The following is a 20,362-nucleotide window of genomic DNA, read 5'->3' as shown; positions in this document are numbered from 1 at the left end:
ACAGTCGCCGTATTTATTATACCCTAGAAATGCCGGGCTGTTACATATAGTCAGGTGTATCTCCATTGATGCTGGATGAGGGACACTTATTCACTAAATACACAGCAGTAGAGGCAGCTTCTCCCCTAAACTTCTTCCCCAACCATGAAGAGAAGAGCATGCATCTGATCCTCTCAACAATAGTTCTATTGGCTCTCTCAGCCACCCCATTTTGTTGGGGATTCATTGGGACTGTTCTATGCCTTTTTATTCCTCTTTGCCTACAGATATCATCAAATTGCCTAGATAAATACTCAAGTCCATTATCAGTTCTTAGGCACTTCACTTTACACCCCTTTTCCAACTCAACTTCAGTACACCACTCCTTAAATTTCTCAAATAGTTTCTAACTTTTCCTTCAATATGTATATCCAAGTTTTTCTTGAATAGTCATCAATCAAGGACATGTAATATCTACCTCCTCCTATGGTATTTACAGATGTTGGACCCTATAAGTCACTATGCACATAATCCAGAGGAGAAGAAGAGTTATGCTTACTAGTAGGGTAAGAGAGCTTCTTAGCCTTTCCTCTGATACAGTCTTGACAAGGCTCCCCTCTGGTGTCTCATCAACTGAGATAATTTACCTCTTGGCCAACTCTTTAATACTTCCAATTGCTGGGTGACCAAGTCTTTCATGCCACAACTTTATGTTGGCATGCTATACTAGATTCAGGTCATCCCTCTGTATCTTGACCACAGATGCATTGAGATAGTATAAACTGCCCCTTCTCTCAGCTGTCATGACCACACTTTCCCATTTCTTAATCAACATCCTTCCACCAAATGATGAAAAAGAACACCCCTTCTGCTCCAATGATCCCAATGATATCAAATTCATCCTTACTTCTAGTATGCATCTGACATCATTGAGAATTTTCACACATTGATTCTACATTCTCAATTTGATAGAGCATATTTCTCTTATACTACAGACTTGGTTGTTTCCAAGAATGACTGTACCAGGAGCAACAATCAGCTCTTCAAACCAATCTTGATTGGGGCATATATGAAAGCTACACCCGTTATCCATAATCCAAGATGCTCCATCAATTGTTTTCATTATATTCAAAGCCTTTGCATCATCATTCGATTCAACACAGTCAGAAGTACTTACACCTTGTTTTCCAAATGCGGCCTGCATCTTCTTCCACCCGAAGCAATCCTTCTTCAAATGCTCAGGCTTCTTACACCATAAACACACCCGACTTTCTTTCTAATCACTCCCAAATTTCTTCGGTCCATCGAACTTCTTCTTGAACCCTTTCTTGCCCTTGAAACCCTTAATATTCAAACTCTTTGAGGTGGAATCAATGTTCCTTGCCCAACAGATTCCAACTCTTTGGCTCTTAGCACAGATTGGACTTCTAAAAAGTGATGGTTTCTTCCCTTCCATACATGATCGCGTCGCGGAGTTGATCATAGGATTTAGGCTGAGCGTTGATGAGGAGTATCGCCTTATCCTCATCGTTGATCGTCACGTCGATGTTCTCAAGATCATCGATTGCTTTATTAATATCCTCCTGCTATTCAATTACGCATTTATCATCCAAGAATCTATATGAGTAGAGCCTTTGCTTCATGCATAATCGATTGGCCAAAGACTTCGTCAGGTAAAGGCTTTCCATCTTTGTTAAAATTCCGGCCGCTGTAGTTTCTTTTGCGACCTCTCGTAACATCTTATCACCAAGGCACAGAACCACAACGTTGTGAGCCTTTGCCATAATTTCAGCTTTCTTCAAGATCGTCTTCTAATCAGATTCCACTGCAACCCTCTTTTCCTTTTCTCCTTCAAGCGCCGCCGATAGCCTTTGTTGAATGAGCATCGCGTACATCTTCATCTGCCATAGACTAAAGTCATTTTTCCCGGTGAACTTTTCCGCTTCAAATCTTGAAGCCATCTTTTTTTTCGCGAATTCGATTCCCGAACTCAATTTACTTCCGATTGCTACCGTTCCCACAGACAACGCCAGTTGTTAGCTATCAAACCCCTGAATCGCAAATACAAAGAAGACTGAAATTGGGAGAGAATTTCTTCATTGAGCTTGAATGTGTAATACAAAATGTTAATCGACATTAGCGCTAATATCTTGGCCAAAAGCAATGAAAACTACACAATCAACTCATTAGTTGATCTAACGGTCTACATTCAGTCTATCAACTAATGAAACTAACAGCCCGGATTTAAACCAGACTTTAAATCTTCCTTTTTCATAATTCCTCAATTTGGCTAAGTGTTGAGCTGGTCTTGAGCAAAGATCCTCACATCTCCAATACGTTATAGCAAAGACAATAGCTAATAATTCCTTCTCATATAGCAAAAACAACTAAAACCCTAATACAAAATACGTGACCACATAAAACTATGAAAATTTGAAGCTCACATGACCACACAAACCATAAATCACAAACCCTAAATCATATGACCTAAATAAAAAATCAAAGTCTTTGAATAGGAGAAATCGAAAACGACAAAAAGGAATGAGAGACAATAAAAGTGCTAGTGAAGTGACTTTGTATAGTGTAAATCTAAATAAAGTATTATCCCACGTCTACAGCTACATACATATTGATTTGATTCATAACTAAAAGTATGGTATATTGATTTAAATTATACTATATATGTCTCTTAAAAAATATGAATATTAAAAAAAGTTAATTTTTAATTATAATTGGAAAAATAAGAGATAGAAAGAAAAAGAATTATTAACAGAAAATGGATCTCATCTTACTTATTTTTTTCTTAAGATAGAAAATATATAATCTCTAAGGAGAGATTAAAATGGAAATAACTCATAGGGATAGGAGGGTTGACAAAAAAATTCTCAAACGGTATATAGACGTAGAGCGATGATGTGTTTGCTATACTATGTTGATGTGGATCTCATAATTATTCATTTTTCTCTTAATATTTTTCTCTCCATTTTTCTTGTGACCACGTCACCGCCATTTCACATGGATATTTGCAACAAACCTGAAATCTCTCTCACTTGTAAATATTTTCCTCATTAACTAATCAATGAATTTATTTTACCATAAAATCACTACCTCCCACAATTTAATGAGTCCCAAACTATTCTTACGATTCGTGTAGAATTAGTACTTTCGTACATCATCAATGAGTTTCTACAGCTAATTTTTCTGACCAATATTTTGTGAAAGTACGCTTTTCGCAAATATTTCATTTATGCAAAGAGAGATTTTAGATTTTTTTAAAAATAGCAAAGAAAATATCATGGTAAACTTAGCCAGTTTTGTTCTTTCTATATTCAGTTTGCGATAACATCTATTCCCCTCATCTCAATTAAGTTAAGTCATATTCCTTTTTAGGATTTATGACAAAAACAAAACATCCAATCTCTCTTATTTATTTCATCATCTACTTTACTCTGTCTTTATTTTTTTTTATGTTGTTTATCTATCCTACTTTTCAATATAATTCTTTAATCTGTGTGTCCAATTGTTTTGATTCAACTTAGTTAGAACGGATAGAATATAATAATAGTAAATAATGTCATCGAAAGTAGTAGAAATGAGAAAATGGTTTATGAAGTGCCCAATACAACTATAATATGCATATTAAAGAGAGAAATTGGTAGGAGAAATATGGAAGGATAGAAACTAGTAAAGAGAGAGGGATGGGGAAGGAAAGATGATGATGAAAATAAAGTGCGGCAAGATAACCAAGTTGTATTCTATTTTGGATTGTTCAAAGTTACTTGAGTCATTTCTCTTTTTGACTAAAAACAAATCATTTAATCATATCAAAAAATTTTTCTGTTACTTTACTATCTCTTTTCTCTTTTACTTTATTTAATTCGCTCAACACAACTTTCTTAAATCTCGGGCAGAAAAGAAACGCCTCAACTAACGTGGGTCGAAGGAAGCAAAAAAATTGTAATTCCACATTAGTTATCAACTTTTCAAATTTAAATTATACTCGGAACATCTTTATTGAGAAAAAGTACTACATCCATTCATAAAAAAATAATCTTTTATATTACGTGTCTTCCATTGAAAACAGCTTCTATTTACATGGATATAGTAAAATATTTTCCATAAAAAGGTATATATTCCTCCGTTTCTGAAAAATATAAGCTTTTGAAAGGGTATAAATATTAATATATACTCTATCTATCTCTTAAAAATACATCATATTTGTCATTTTAGAACGTCCTGCAAAAATAGACCAAAATTATTTAAGAAATTTTTTCCTCTCTAATGAGATGGATCTCATTCTTCACATATTCCAATCACTTTTTCTTTTTATCTCTTTCTTACTTTACTAATTGTACATTAAAACTCGTACCATATCAAATGTTGTCTACTTTTTAAAGATGGAGAAAATAATTGACAAAAAAATAAATAGAAGAGAAATAATAATAAAATAATGTTAGCAAAGAATAGAGTCCACATTATTAGATTCCTTCCGTCCCATTTAAGATGACACATTTTTAATTTTAGTTTGTCTCAACCAAAATGATATATTTTTATTTTTGGTAACTTTGCCTCTCCAAATTATACATCCAACTACTTTTTTCTCTTTCGAATTAAATATTCAACTCTCCTTCTCTCTCCATTTAATACTTTCACGCACTCTTTCTCTATCCAATTAACTACAATAACAACTCCTAAAATCCCGTACCGACTAAGAAATATTTAATCTTAGCCAGTTCAGAGGGGGGAAAATAGTTATTCAGGGATGAACTACTAAAAAGTTAGATAATTCTAATAATATACTAGTTTAAAAAAAAAAACATCATTTTTTATTAACAATACTTCCACTACTTTTAATTTTTGTATTAAAATTTTATTAATTTTATATTAAAACACATATTATCTATAGTAAAACAATTTTTTAAGACGGATGTAGCATTACTATTACTCCCTCTGTCCCATTAATGACTCACTTTCTTTTTTGATTTGTCCTAACTAAGATGATCCATTATTTAAAATGAAAACACTTTATCTCTATTTTATTCCCTCTCTCTTACTTTACCCTCTCCTCTTAACACACAAAATATAATTTAAAATTCTATGCCGCCCAAGAAAGGGATCATCTTCCTTGGAAAGAAGGGAATAGTAAAGATGGATATAGCATATTTTATAGATTAGAATCATAACAAATCCTTGGGACAATTCTGAAATTTATTACTCCCTCCGTCTCGCTTAAGATGACACATTTTCCTTTTTAGTTTGTCCCAACTAAGATGACACATTTCCTTTTTTGGTAACTTTCTCTCTCCAATTAATACACTCAACTACTTTTTCTCACTCCTATTAAAATATCCATCTTTCTTTATCTCTCTACTTTAATACTTACACACACCTTCTCTCTCTCCAATTAAACACTTTAACCAATAACTCCTAAAATCACGTGCCGACTAAGCAATGTGTCATCTAAGCCGGGATGAAGGGAGTATTTTAATATACAACGCACAAAACACAATAACATGACCCTCAACTAAATGCCCTTATAATGTGAAATAAAATGGTGCATCAACATTGGAAAACCGCTAAAACTAAAGATATCCTTAAAGAAAAGGTCATACTATCACACAAAAACAAAAATACAATCCCAGCTTCTATCTCACCAGTCTAGAAGCGAAATGGATACTCAACATCACAACAGATACGAAGTTAGTTCAAACCATTGCTCCAGGGACTCCGCCTTTGGGCACCGGCTGAGCTCGAGGGATGTCGCCTCCAAAGCTAGTTCCCGGGACACCGCCACCGTAACCTATGTCATCATCGTGGACGCTGCGGTAGAAGGCAGAGTGCAGTAAAAGCACGTAGATGGACTGCGTGAAGGCGAGGATTATAACCAAGGCCTCCACCACCCTCAATCGCCATCCCCGCCAGCCTCCCACGTTTATCTCCTTGCACGCTAATCTGCATTTCATACATCATTTCATTTTTATTTTTATCACTTTATTGAAACCCTCCTCAATTAATATTGTCTCAAATTTTTCTACCAGATTTTCTTCTACCAACCTTTTTTTCTTTCTAATAGTTCTATTTTCTTTAAAATTAAACACTTTTTTTTAATAAAAATGCTCCAATCGATCTTTTACTAAATTTACATGAACAATAAGACAATTTTCTACATAAAAGAGATTAGTATTATTATTTAATAATATAATTATATACTACTCCTTCCGTCCCATGTCATAATTTTCCACACATTTTTTTCCATTTAAATCATTTTAGTCGCACCCTCTCCGTTCCACAGTAACAAAGTTATTTAATTTTCTGCACTCGTTTTGAAAGAAAATGATACCCTCTCTGTCCCGTAATAAGAGTCACAATTCATTTTTTTTAATCATAAATGGTAAGTAGGTCCTACATTCCACTAACTTACTTCACTCACATTTTATTATAAAATCAATATTAAAAAGTGAGTCATATTTTCACTATTTTTTCAATCCACTATTCTTTACATTTCTTAAATTCCGTGCTCACAATAAGAGTGACTCATATTGTAGGACAGACTCCTATTGTAGGACGGAGGGAGTAATAAATAGTTATAGTGCATAAAAAGTAAAGTAAGTAAGAGAATAATGCATAAAAGCCTCTTATCTACTTTATTCTTTTTTACTCGATTCTTTCATCACTTTAAATATTTATTACTCCATTCGTCTTTAATAATTTGTTACTATTTGACTCGGCACGAGTTCTAAGAAATGACATATAAAGTGAATTAAAAATGTTAGTGGAATGTAGATCTTGCTTTCATATATTAGTTTTATAATAAAATGCTATTTGGAATGAGTTAGTGGAATGTAGGGGGATCTACTACCAAAATTAGTAAAAGTGAAAGGCGACAAATTTTTGGGGACGAACAAAAATGAAAATAAGTGATAAAATTTCAAGGACGGAGAGAGTATCATTTTTCAAAATGAGCGTAAAAAATGAAATGACTCCACTACTATTTATATATATAATAATATATTAAAATATGACTCACATCCACTAACTTTACTGGCTAGCTTTTATTTATAATATTTTTTAAAATTCATGCCGAATCAAAATGGGACATATATTGAAGAACGAGACGTATATTGGAGAACAAAGAAATATTATTTATCTTCTTTATATTCAATCCATATAGATACCAACAAAGTATTTTCAACATAATAATCATATAATTTGTGTGTAAATTCATTTGTGTATGTTAGGAAAATAACCTTGAGCATTTTATAAGTTAAAAATAATGAAGTTGAGAAAATAACCCGAAAGCAAGAGCGGTGACAGCCCAGGCGCCGGTGGAAGTGGTGGAAGCGGTGGCGAAGCTGTCGTTCCGCCATGTTCGGAGGTGGTTGCCGCCGACTAGTTTGGATACTATTCCAAGGACTGCTGCTAGCACCGAAAATGTAAGGAAGTGCCCCGTTGCTCCATTCCCTCCTATACCTGTAAATCAAAATTCTATTTCAATTCAATTCTAAAATTACATTTTGCACTAAAAAGGCTTACTTGTTCTTGCTTCTGCAGTGCGGCCATCGATGTACCTATTCATGCACCAACTTGCAAACACCAACAGAATGAAATACATTAGAAAATTCAGCAACAACAATGGACCTGCTACATTCCTTGCCACTATTCTATCCATTTCTTAAAATAAATATTTTTGCTTTAGTACTATGTTGTGGATGAATGCAGTATTGAGTCTAGGTATAGACATAAAACGTTTTTGATTTGAAGTGTTTGTTGGGTTATTCACCTTAGTTATAAATACAAGAGGCAAATGGAAATTTATTATTACAAGAATGCACGTGGCAGTAATGCAGTAGTGCTGTATCACCTCTACTGAGCCACTTGTCCACTTCTCCTTCATTTCCGAGTTATCGAGGATATACTACTATGTAATTTGATTTTTCAATATAGCTACCAATTTACTAATAATTTATCAAAATAAAAATTAGGTTTTGTAAAGGTATTGTGATGAGATTTTTTCGATAAATAGCTGTAAACATCTCTAATTATTTATATTAAACTCAAATCTATTTTATAAAATAAATATAATTTTACTATAATTATTGATACTAAACTTAAATTTTAAAAAAATATTCTCTATATTATGCTTTTTTACTCACATAATTTGAAAAAAAAAATGGTTTTGATTTAATATAAACCTAAAAATGTAATTTTACTTAAAAAGTAAAAACATGATTGGTTTTAAAGTATTAATAGAACTATTACCTATCTCATCTTAGATTTTAGTGCATTGAAGATGGGATGGTCTAAGGTACGAAAAAGCTGTGCATGTACTGGTGTTTGGGCTGGTGTTTGGTCCTCAATGCGCATACTACTGTTGACGGATTTAAGGGAGTGAGACTAGATGTGAGTAAAACAATATGAAAAATTAAACAATTTATTGAATTTTAATTTTAATTTTGGTTTTGAATGTAGTATTCCTTTCGTCCCAACTAAGATATTACATTTCTTAATCAGCACGTGATTTAGGAGTTACTATTAATTAGTGGTTAATTGGACAGAGAAAGAGTGTGTGTAATTATTAAATGGAAAAAAAGAGAAATTAAATATTTAATTAGAGAAAAAAAAAGTGGTTGAGTGTATTAATTGGAGAGAGAAAGTTAGTAAATATAGAAATGTGTCATCTTGGTTGAGACAAACTTAAAATGAAAGTGTGTCATCTTAGTTGGGACGGAAGGATTAAAATGTAGAATAGAACAAGTAAAGTAAGAGAAATAACGATATAGAGGAGACATTTTTTATTAAATACTACTATCTATTTTATTTTTATTATTGTTGATAAAAACTTCACACTTCATTAACTTATGTTAGTAAAATTTTATCATAAAACTCACATTTCACTAATTTTTCTCACTCATTTTCCATTAATCTTTTTAAAACTGGTGTCAAATCAAAATTGAACACAGAATTAGTGACTAAGGGAGTATTTGGTAATGTACTCTATGTATTTTAGTCGTTGCAACATCTACCAAACCTATATTGTTAATCCTAGTGAGTGTTATTGACATGTACTCCTTAAATATGTTGGTTATAAAATTAATACTACTATTATAAAAGTATTGACTTAAATTCCAATATTGTGGAATGGCCATCAGCTTAAGGACACCAGAACATCAGCCTATTTCACTATTGAACAATAAACATGTTCACTGTCATTTCGGCCTGTAATTTTTAGAAAAGGTTTGGCCAGAATATAAGCCTAAATTAAGGTACCCAAAAACAATTAACTAACTGGAAAAAACTCATCACTTCCCCTTTATCTGACTCTCTACCTATGAATTCTACAAATTCTACACCAATATCTAGCTGGGGATGTGATGAGACAAGAAGAAGCAGGTTTGTATACATCATGGTATCAACAAAGTGGATAAATATAACCACAGCCTTAACCCTGTAAGAACTCAAAGGCTGGATTTTCAAGAAGTTCTTCGGGTGGTTTTACGCCTTTAAAATTTAAATCTTGGCGGGTACTGCTGAGTTCTTCAACCGGCAACGGGATGCTGCAGTAAATGAATGATAATTTTGTTACTCCTTTATTTCGACAATATGTTATCTCATGAAATTACCTGGAATTATCCTCCAACAAGTACGAGTTGTTATCAGGATCGGTAGAGTCCTCCTCTGCAAGTGTCTTTAGCTTAGAAAGTACCTGTTAAGACTTATAAAGTAAGACATAAGGACTGTATAATATGGCTTATCATCCACAACGTTGGCTTCGGTTTTCATTGTTGTAGTGAAGTATCTTAGCAAGAAGGAAACACAACTTACTTCTGGAGGTACATTATCTGATTCATTATCATCCCCAAAAATAGTACATATTCTATAAAGCTGCTGACTGCTCAGTATCTGTGGACAAACAACATTGCATAGTTAGAAATTAATCTTGGTTTTGCTGATTGGCGCGTATCAACTATAAGAAGCCAAATAAAGAAGAATATGCACAGACTCACACAAATGCATGTATAAGAAAGTAAGAGAGAGACAAGGAAATAAACTTACAGGGCAAAGTTCAGTTGTAAGATCATCATAAGTTAGTTCCGCTTTCTGTTGCATGATCTGCACATGTGGTAAGTATTTAGCATAACATCTAACGAAACGTGCATTGCTCTCCATGCCTCACTGTAGAGTGCACTTGAATCAGAGCGGATGTATTCACTATTTTGACTAGAGATTGAATGAAATAGTATGTCCACCATTATTACAAATGAGTACCGAAAAGGAGTTTGCTTTCGAACATACCAGAAGTTTTACAGCCTGCTGCACATATTTTAGTTCTTCCAGTGATGAGCCTGCATACTGTAGTACAACAGACAATACTTAGTCTACACTTGTTGTATTACCAAATCAAGGGACGTAGTATGATAGCGAGATATCATAGGATATTAAACAACGTTCATAGGATATTTAAAATAATTGTCACAAATTGCTGTATAGAATAAGTTATCATGTTAACGATTCTATATTTGCTTAAGCAGACGCCTGTTCATGTAGTTAACGAGCTCGGACAAGCTTTTATAGAGTCGAAAACCAATTAGCTTATCTCATTTACAGTCCTCAAACTCTAAACAAGTATAGCAGCATCAGTGAATAACTCAAGCAGAAAGGTCCATACCTCGTGGGTGTCCCCGTACCAAAGTTCAAATTCTGTTAACCCCGTCTTTACATATTCACCACTGTTGAACGTGCAACACTCTTTATGGCTAAGAAGGCTGAAGAAAGTTAAACCAGGTTACAGGTTATGAGTATTGCATCATATTCAGTAAAGAAGATTGTATGTGATGGTATAGGAGATACCTATTGAACAGCAGAACGTTTATATAAGCGAAAAGCTGCTCGAAGATTTTCTGCACAAGAACTGGTGGAACCTGAAATATCAACTTCCATAAGATACAGACCAGACTTACACGGGTAAAAACAAAGGTAACTTTTACATACAAAATTATCTTTCAGTGTACTTAGAAGCCCGTTTAAACAATCAATGACGCTTTGCCAGTTCCTAGTAGCACTTTCGCCAGCAGATTGACTCGGGGAATTTTTGAGTGCCTGGAGACCAAACATTCAAATCAGAGGTCTCAAAAGAGATGAAAAGAAGAAAACTCAACAATTTAGAAAAAGAAAGAAAATTTTCATTAGCATAATTCTTAGTGAATTAATACTGTATACCCTGTTTCATAACATGCTATAGCTATCATAACCTGTAGTTTCAGAGTAGTCAAGTGTTAAAAAAACTTAAAACTCAAACAAAGAATGAAGAGGAGTATTAAAGGTAATATAAGATAGAATCGTATAGTTATTGGAAGATTATAGAGTTCCAAATAAAGTAAAGTTCTACCTCAATACATGAAGAAAGAACCGGGGTCAATTCCTTCTTTGCATTATCTCGAGTAATACCGTAAATCTTCTCAATATAAGCAGTCAGCTGCTCCTGGAAAAGTGAAGCTGGATACTTGGCTTCAATCAGTTTTATTCCATCAAGCCCACCTATAGAAATGTTGGCGAAGGATGGGGACCCCCGGAAACTCTGGAAATTCATATTTACTAAGATTTATATCAGAAGGCCTTAAAAATCCACGAATTCATCTTTCAGGCAAAACTTTTTAGAGCATTAACATGATAAAGGATCATCATACTTGAGCCATTCTTCCGAAAAATGAGGTGGGCTGAGGAGGTTGAGATGAAGAAGGAGATTTAAGGGTTCGTTGGAGTAAAAACAGTAGTGTAGATGTGTTGCAAAGCCAGTAAGCCATATGACAGTTGTTTTCCTCATCCTGAAACAAAATGACCCGTTTGAGCAGATTAGACGTCGAGAAATAAATTGGTAACTAGTGAATTAATGAAGACCTAGAGCAGTCCATATAAACCAGTATCTAGTTTCTCAAACAATGAATTCCATATCCAAAACATGCGGGTAATGCTTAGAAATAATTCCTAGTTTACTGTTAAACTTCACCTCTATTGCTGAACCAATAATCTGAATAAGCAGATCAAAAACATTAGTTCTATCAGCTTCAAAAGATCTCCAATGGAACAGGCATTTGTAAATTGTAAGTGCAGCAACTGGTTTTCCTTCACTGAAACCAATGTCTTTTTTGATGCACCTAATAAGAGCATCTACGGACTCCTGGAACCACCAAATAAAAGAATCAATTAAATTCTTGTATATGTAGGCTGGAACAAGTGCAACAATCAATCACCTGAATCAAATATGGAGGTCCTAGTTCGGTTATATCTAGTTTATTTTCAATCATCTTAAAAAAAATTAAGTACTCAGAAAGGATTACAGGTTACAGGATCTATATGAGACTGCAAATGAGGAATGTATGGTAACTCAGAAATAACTCACACGTTGCCTTTCGATGATAGATTTCCTCAGTGCACTATCGGCTTCTGTACCAAATCTTTTACTGGATGCTGCGCTTAAAAGTTCCTGTATAGAAGCTTACAAGCACAATCAGAATGATAGCGGACATAAATATTTATGTTGTTTTGAACCGCCATTTCACATTACACTTACATGGTGCCCATTCTCCCCTTGCTGCACATCAAGGGAATAAAAGGAATAAGCACCAGATGCAGAGACAATTGCTAAATAAAACTGAGGTTAAATACTAACATGAGTAGTTGGAGGTAAATGTCCAGATAGTTTTCCTGAAGGATTATTCATTAAAGCCTGTCGGCGGAGATTCTTTTCTGCTGTTTCCATCTCAGAAATTTTCTCTACAAGTCTAAAAAGATAGAAGATTAATGAATATACCATAAGGCCAAATAAACACAATCTCTTAATTTCATTAATCTTTTTAACCTGTGAGAAAGAACCAATATCATCTCATTTAAAGACTTAAGAAGCATGGCAACAAATGAACTAATTGTCTGATAGCTAATTCAGGAGACGAAAAAATAATTGTACACCAACCTCTGGATATCTGTCTTCAGCTTAACTATATCTGTCTCTGCCTCCATAGCTAAAATCTGAACCACCGATTCAGAATTTACCAAAGCCTATCATTAGTTATGGAACGTATCTTTCTCCAAGATATATTTAAAGTAGACCTGAAATACCTTCAGCTTTTCATTTTCAGCAGTTAATTTCTGGACTGCTTCATTATCAATTACTGAGCCATCTTTTACAGGAGGACCTTGCTCGGATACTGCTGGAGAAACTTGCTCGGATACTGCAGCAGGAACATGCGCGGATACCTTCTCTAGAGCTTCAGGATCTTGCGTTCTTATTTCCGCCAAAGCAGATTGTAATTTTGCAATTTCACGATTTTTGGCTTCCTCGATGTCATGCTAGTCAACATAAATTTATATTAATTGAATGGAAATTAACCATATTTTTTCACACATTTAACTATCATATGAAAGTAATTACTAAATGCAAAGGGACAATATAATACTCGCTGGCGCTTCTCCAACTCCAACTCTGACGTGAGCTCTTCAAGCTGCTTTTCTAGCTTTTCTTTGGCTTCTTGGAGTGCACCAGTTTCCTTTGCAGCCTAAGTAAGACAGTTAGGAAGGAGAAATCCACTTGAATTTATGTTCTTTAGCTCCATAATTGCATAAATAGGATGTTACCAGTTGTAAATGATAAGTGATGGAAGCACTAAAGAGTATGTGACTCTACTTCATTGCTAATTTATTTTACAAGTAAAGTTGGAAGTACTCACCGTTCTAAGTAGCCGTAGTTCTTTGCGAGCTTTAATTACTCTATAAGCACATTGCATTGAAATCGATGCCCCCTTCAAGCGCGAGAAATGATGGCTGGCCAAGTATCCTTTGGAGTGTTTCTGCTTAGACAGAAACAAATACTATAATACCTAAAAGTGAACAGCCTAAAAGCTCCACATAATTCTGATCCTAGAAGATCTGTCAACGTATTCAAATCAAACACGTACAAGTCCTTAGTACTTAGATTTTTGATTATATACTCATACATTACGATATTTCATTGCAGAGTTATTCCTCTAACTTATTCAAATCAAACACATACAAGAGAGATGCACAAGAATGGGTTGAGAGAATTTTACCTGGATAAGAATAGCTGCTGTATTTCTCCTTCTAAATAGAAGCTCACTGCGAGCAGCTATTCCTCTAACTCCTGCTTGGATAACAATTGCAGAAGACGATAAAATTGCAAAAGTCTTCCTAAACATAAACATCCTTCCACCTTTCTGGATCGTTGTAGCAGCAATCTTTCTCCTCTTACGCTCATAAATACACCTTGCAACTTGCCCTGATATTGCGACATTTAAGTAATAAGTAGTAAGTTAAAGGAATGAGCGTGAGCGCTAGGTTAGCCATACGTAAACACAGATAAACTATGATAAAAAAAATCCTTGAGCATTAATTATACCTCTGCACAGAGCTTGGATTTGTATGGCTGCCATTCGTAATATAACGAAATTTTTATGCGCAAAGAATGAACGAAATTTTGTCTGGACTACACTTGCTGATATCCCAAGGACCTGGTTACGAACAGAATCTAGTTCTGCCATCTGACCAGCTCTGAGACACACTTTAGTTTTGCCAATCTGGAAAACAATGTGTACAAGAAAAGTGAACTTGACAGCCTTTATAGAGAAACTCCCATCTATTGAAGAACGATTCAAGATAATCAACTTCATCAATGTAAGAGAAATGAAGAGGCATAACAGTGTAAGCACAATTATGGTGTGAACCAAGTTGCTATAATCAATGGCAAGAGTTCCATGGCATCACGAGGGATGACTGTATCTCTGTAAACATAATAAAGACAGACACTGCTTGCAGGGAAAATCATGAACATCGAAATTCCGTATGATGACTTGGATCAAATTAAAACTTTATATATCCATAAGCAAACCATGCAACAACTTCTGGAATTATTGTCTAGTCTTTAAACAACAAAAATAGTAAGAATCACGCTAACTTGCTTTAACAGTGTAATCATTTACAGCCATTTATGGAATGTGCACAATGCATACAGTGAAGAGTACCTGATAACCTTCAAGAGCGGCTTTCTGCAAAAGCTTTTTACAACCAGTGACTTCGTCGCAACTATCAAAAGTGCAAAGTGTTAAAAAATATTGTCGAAAGGCGATGCTAAATTCAGAAATGTTAGGTTAGGGAGTATTAGATTATGGGAAATGTTATTCTTTCCTACTTCTTGAGACAATTATTTTTTATCACCACATTTGCAGAAGATACCTTCCATTTGATGCACTAGGATCAAGAATTTTGAAACGGTTTATAAATTCTTGAAAAGTCTTTCGAGTGGGATATCCAGCACAACTGATCCTGATTGCCTCCATAACACCCTAGAAACCAATAACAATCGTTGTATGAGTTGATTGTTACAATGTCACCACACAAAGAAAAGGAAGTAAAGTAAAATATCTCTTACCCCACAACGGAGTTGCTGCAGAACATTACTATTCTCAAAGATTGAAGGCTTCAGATAGTTATTAGGTTTTATACAGCGAACATAATGAGGTTCGGTTGCACTAAGAGTCTCAAGCAAAGATTGCAGTTGTTGCTGTATAAAATAAAAGAAAGGGGTGAAACTAGATATACAGAAACAATGTAGCTCTGAATATGTTAAGAGTACATAGAATAGGACCTTGAATCGAGAACCAATTGATGAAAATTTTGATGATTTAGAAGATTCTTCGGGTAAAGGTGGGAAGAGGCTAGAGACAAAGGTGCAACTTGAATTACTAAGGAGATTCTGATGCTCAAAAATAACATAGTCTTTGTTTTTATCCAGAAAAAGTTCCGTCTGGTACGTAACCTGAAATTGTCGGATGCTTTATCAAACATACACTCGCAGCGATATAGGCTTTTATAGTCATAAGCTTCAACTTCACGAACTATTCTTAGTTGCATATATTAACAATTGCATACCTCACCCGCATAATGGCAAATGGTGAAACCAGTACGCGACAGCTTTGGCTTGCTAAAACGCTTGTGATCTTTGAATGTCTGGTACAGCTTCTCCGCAAATGTCTCATGCGTAGATCTTGGAAACATACTACAAAAAATTCCAAATTCATTAAATTATGGGGTGTAATTAAATGGCTACAGATGCGGGAAACTAGAATCTGAGAAATCATACCAAGCCTCATCAAGGAGAGCAATGATGCCACCTGGTTTCTGCGTAAAATTGGCGTAAAAGATTGTATCAGAAAACAAGGAAATTAAACTACAAAAAAAGGATAGCAGACAAACCTTTTCAATAAGATCAAGAATATCTTGGTTATCTACAAATTCTATGTAACTCCAGTCAATCTCTTCTTTTGTATATTCTTCTTGTTCCATCTTGAAAACATGCTGCAAGAAAAATAGCGTGCTGTCTTGGACTTAGAATTTTAATTCTAATGATAAGAGTATTGGGAGTTATCACAAGAAGAGGTTACAATATTGTATACTGACCTGATTGAAATGTTGCTGCAGTTTCTCATTAGTTAAGTTTATGCAAAATTGCTCAAAACTGCAAGAGAAGTATGACAGTTAGAAACATAAGCATGAAAAGGATCTAGCATTAGGATTTAGTAGGATACCACAAGAATTCATAACAGAGCTACTAAAACAAAATGAGATTAGTTGAAAACTGAAAAGGCTTGTGAAAATGGAAAAAATAAACTTAAATTTTCATTTGTTCTTAGTTATGTCCTTAGACTGCCATCGTGCGGCTTCTTGCAGTGCTCTAATTTTCATAATCTTGAGAACTAAGCATACCAGTTAAGCACCTGTTTGTATTGAAACTCTCGAAGCCATAAATATCCAGCAGTCCGATTAAGAGTTTAGAAGTAGAATCTTGTCCAATAGAATTGTTGATCTTATCAACTAACCTGACCCAAAAAAAACGCTAGTTAGGAGACATACACAGTCTCTAGATCTCGTAATATAACAGTTTCTTCCTAGTACAAACCAGTCGAACAATCTTGAATAGACAATTTTAGCCAAAGCATCCCTACTGACTGCAGCGTCGGTCGCATTAAGGCTTTTTGTTATGGTCTCATCACGAGTAACCATTACACGTTTGCACAAGGAGTCTTCAAGACATTGTTCGTCACACCTGAAATAGATTCATATAAACTTACGTCAGACCAGGCGTGCACATGCTGAGAAGTTCAAAAAAGAAAAAAAAACTACTTACATCAACAGCTCTGCAACGGTTTTAAGATGGAATCGTGATTGATCATCCTTGGGATGAGAACCATCACCATCACTTTCCTTCTCGAACTCAATGTTGCCCAAATGAAGAATTGCAGCCACAACTCGAAAAATTCCGTCCTACAAATGGATTCTTTTAAGAAAACTATGCAATCATAAGTAACACTCAGTTATTTAAGTACCTGCTCCTCATCACTGATTCCAACTATATCCATTGCCCTCCTTGTAGTAAGATACTCTTTGGAATCATCAACACCATCCAATTCATAGCAATTGGACTGGTTCAAATAATGGAATTCCCTTGGATTCTTCAGTTTGTATTTTTCAGCATCCTGTTAGAAAGCACCAAAGGTTAGAACGAAACTCTAGTATAATGTTTATGAGGTTCAGGAATTGTTATATCAACTTCTATGTAATTCAATTGTAAAAAATAAACATGTTTCTTGAGAAAATGCACAACTAGCCACCCTTAGCTGGAACTTTATACTACCTTTTCTGGCGCAGCACAAAGCATATAGAAGCAATGGTAGTTTCTTTCGGGATCTGAAAGTTGGCAAACTCGTGATCTTTCCAGCAAATAAGTTCTGATCGCAGCTCCGGATATTCTACCCCTATTATTAAACTGAATCTCCACAAATTTGCCGAAGCGACTGTGATCAAAGAGGATTTGAGGCAAAAGTTGATTGAGTCGATTAATAATGGAATAATCATAAAGGTACTTTCCAAAGAATTTTGAGTTGACCTTGAATTGTTATTTCTCACTGTCTTTGCATTACCGAAAGCTTCAAGAACAGGACTTGACTGCAAAAAAATAAAAGAGTTGATGCAGGAAACCAAAGCACTAAAAGAAGTAGAAATTTGTTCTTCTATATTTTTCTCTTCCATTGACTGGCGAAACAATAAATCGAGACACAGACCTCGAGTACTTGCTGCTCCACAGTGCGCTTCCCCCCCTCAACCCCTACACTGCCTCCCATGTAAGCAAGATATGTCATTAAACTCTTGGTGCTTTCAGTTTTACCAGCTCCGCTCTCTCCACTAACCAAGATCGCTTGGCTTATATCCTCTTTTATCATTTGCCTGCATTAGCATCAGAAGCGTGCTCGTTGGGAACAAGTGTCAAAAGAATAGCAGGCATATGAACACTTAGTCATGGAACAACAAAGGTATTGCCTGTAAGCATTGTCAGCAATAGCATAAGGGTGTGGGCTCAGCTCTCCAATCGCCATTCCTTTGTACTTTTCCATCATATTATCGTTGTAAAGATGGGGTAGACGTTGAAAAGGATTCACAGCTATCAATATGTTACCTGTATAGGTCTACAGAAAGCCCCCTCTTTTTAAGTCTCATGGTACGATATGAGGAAAACAAGCATAACATCAGATCCATGAGAAATGTACTTACATATATTTCATTCATATTATATCTGCATTTCAAATTGTACAGAACACCCGGTTCATGCAGGTAAGCAAGCTTTGTCATGTCATCCACACCCTCAGGCGGAGCCTCAAGATCTTGTGCGTGTACATTTGCTGCATTAGCTACAGCCTGAAAGACAGACATGAAAGAAATATCATCGAAAAATGTTGAATTTCGAAACAAATCCACTGGTGGATTCACAAAAAAGCATCATCGAAATAAAAAACTTTTCCTTTGAATCATGTAGACTTCACATTTTACTCTAATGTCTTGAGTTCACACTTTTAATCGAAGGGCAGAGCACATCTCAGGATATACTTACTGTCTTTCCCGATGTACAATTTACTTTAATCTCGTCACCATTTACTTCAACAACCTCCCCATCTAGCCAGGACTCGTCAGGATCCTCGACCCATACATGAGATCCAACTGCTATCTTGCCTCCAACAGTCTGTTTGATAAGTTGACAATAATTAGAAGCAAAGGAAATAGATAAATAACATCTACAAACACACATAAAACGCAATGTTACAATGATTATTTGTGTTTGGCAACAATATCTCATTGGGCCAATCAAACAATTTCACTAAACATATCTATTAATATGAATATATTGACTTAGTACAAGATTTGAGAAAATTATCAAAGATGAAATCCCAAAGGATTCTTCTTACTGTCATTCTCTGTGGATGTGTGATAATTTTCACTACAAAAACTTTGCTACAAAACCCTGTCTAACATTATGCTTAAATCTACTCGACCTTCAACTAGGAATAATGTAAGTTACCAACAGATATAGCTTTCTGTTTCACAAATTTCATGTTGCACTCATGACCAAATTGCAAACACTAAGCAATTGTAGGCCGAAAAGGTTTCAAACTTCACTTTTACTAACGAAAACCTTAAAAGGCGTGTTGATTTCCGCTTGCTAATTAAGAACCTTAAGTTCTTATGTTATATTAATAAAGATAGTTCATTGCCACAATGCATGAATCCCTTGATATGAAAATTCATCACTTATGCACATGAGCGGCTTTTCTAATAATTCTGCTTGTAACAATCTCTCCAGCCTTTACATCGGGCTGACATATGTCTGAGTCTGAGACTGCAACATTGCAAGTAATTTACAAACTTTTCCAGACAGATTCTCGCTAATTCGTGTCCATGTTGCGTTTAGAACTATGACGTTTCATACAAACAAGTAAATCATTCACCAGTGCCTTCAATTTCACTCTATACTTCAATTCATTATACACATCTTCAAAGATAAATTTACTCTACACTTTAAGAAGAGTCACCGCTTGCATCATGTGCTACAACACCATTGCAGAGTAAAACATCTTTCTAGCTATAAACTACAACGAGGAATTTTAACTACTTACATTACCCATCTTTTTCGATAATAAGAGCTGTTAAACTTTGCTATGATGAATGCATACACAGTTTATCATGTGGTATCTACATGTGCTTATAGGTACAACAAATTTTCAAGAGTCCGAAAAAGAGAACGTTGGAAGCAAAATTTCAGCTGAAAAGAAACAACTCTACTGCAAAAAATAACAAAAATAATATTTGAGCCAAATTGGACCCTGAAGTTCCCAAATACTCCAAGCTCTAACCCTTAGGGGCTGTTCCGCTTGCAAGATTATATCTCGAGATTAAATATGTATTGTATTTGGTTTATGAGATTGAACCCACAACTCAATCCTAGATCGATAATCATGTGATAATTAGTCATAGCCACCCCCTCCAACTA

At 34.9% G+C, this 20,362-nt stretch overlaps 2 protein-coding genes across 2 annotated transcripts; both read right to left on the bottom strand.

The window, feature by feature from the left end:
- Nucleotides 1–5,493: 5,493 nt before the first annotated feature.
- On the bottom strand, nucleotides 5,494–7,749 carry LOC125219734 (membrane protein PM19L-like). The gene is made up of 3 exons (XM_048121785.1): nucleotides 7,513–7,749; nucleotides 7,272–7,449; nucleotides 5,494–5,931 (listed from the first exon to the last, which is right to left on the bottom strand). Exons 1-3 carry the CDS (start codon nucleotides 7,646–7,648, stop codon nucleotides 5,685–5,687), a joined length of 561 nt encoding a protein of 186 aa, XP_047977742.1. The 5' UTR covers nucleotides 7,649–7,749; the 3' UTR covers nucleotides 5,494–5,684.
- Nucleotides 7,750–9,227: 1,478 nt separating this feature from the next.
- LOC125222263 (myosin-6-like) lies at nucleotides 9,228–18,684 on the bottom strand. The gene is given in 35 exon segments (XM_048124780.1): nucleotides 9,228–9,533; nucleotides 9,600–9,682; nucleotides 9,802–9,879; nucleotides 10,033–10,089; nucleotides 10,273–10,329; nucleotides 10,646–10,742; nucleotides 10,828–10,898; nucleotides 10,969–11,076; nucleotides 11,366–11,554; nucleotides 11,664–11,801; nucleotides 11,984–12,154; nucleotides 12,377–12,460; nucleotides 12,647–12,758; nucleotides 12,947–13,323; nucleotides 13,431–13,529; nucleotides 13,701–13,820; nucleotides 14,061–14,266; nucleotides 14,387–14,564; nucleotides 15,009–15,069; nucleotides 15,220–15,329; nucleotides 15,416–15,547; nucleotides 15,632–15,802; nucleotides 15,916–16,042; nucleotides 16,127–16,164; nucleotides 16,240–16,341; nucleotides 16,444–16,501; nucleotides 16,761–16,862; nucleotides 16,943–17,089; nucleotides 17,171–17,307; nucleotides 17,370–17,519; nucleotides 17,678–17,837; nucleotides 17,930–17,988; nucleotides 18,105–18,267; nucleotides 18,361–18,506; nucleotides 18,592–18,684. Coding segments are annotated over 35 exon segments (4,281 nt in total). The 5' UTR covers nucleotides 18,670–18,684; the 3' UTR covers nucleotides 9,228–9,418.
- Nucleotides 18,685–20,362: the final 1,678 nt, after the last annotated feature.

Source organism: Salvia hispanica, chromosome 4 (assembly GCF_023119035.1).
Source record: "Salvia hispanica cultivar TCC Black 2014 chromosome 4, UniMelb_Shisp_WGS_1.0, whole genome shotgun sequence".
In the NCBI taxonomy this organism is placed as follows: Eukaryota; Viridiplantae; Streptophyta; class Magnoliopsida; order Lamiales; family Lamiaceae; genus Salvia; species Salvia hispanica.
The sequence above is the reverse complement of the archived record's forward strand: the minus strand, read 5'-3'. Positions and strand labels throughout refer to the sequence as shown.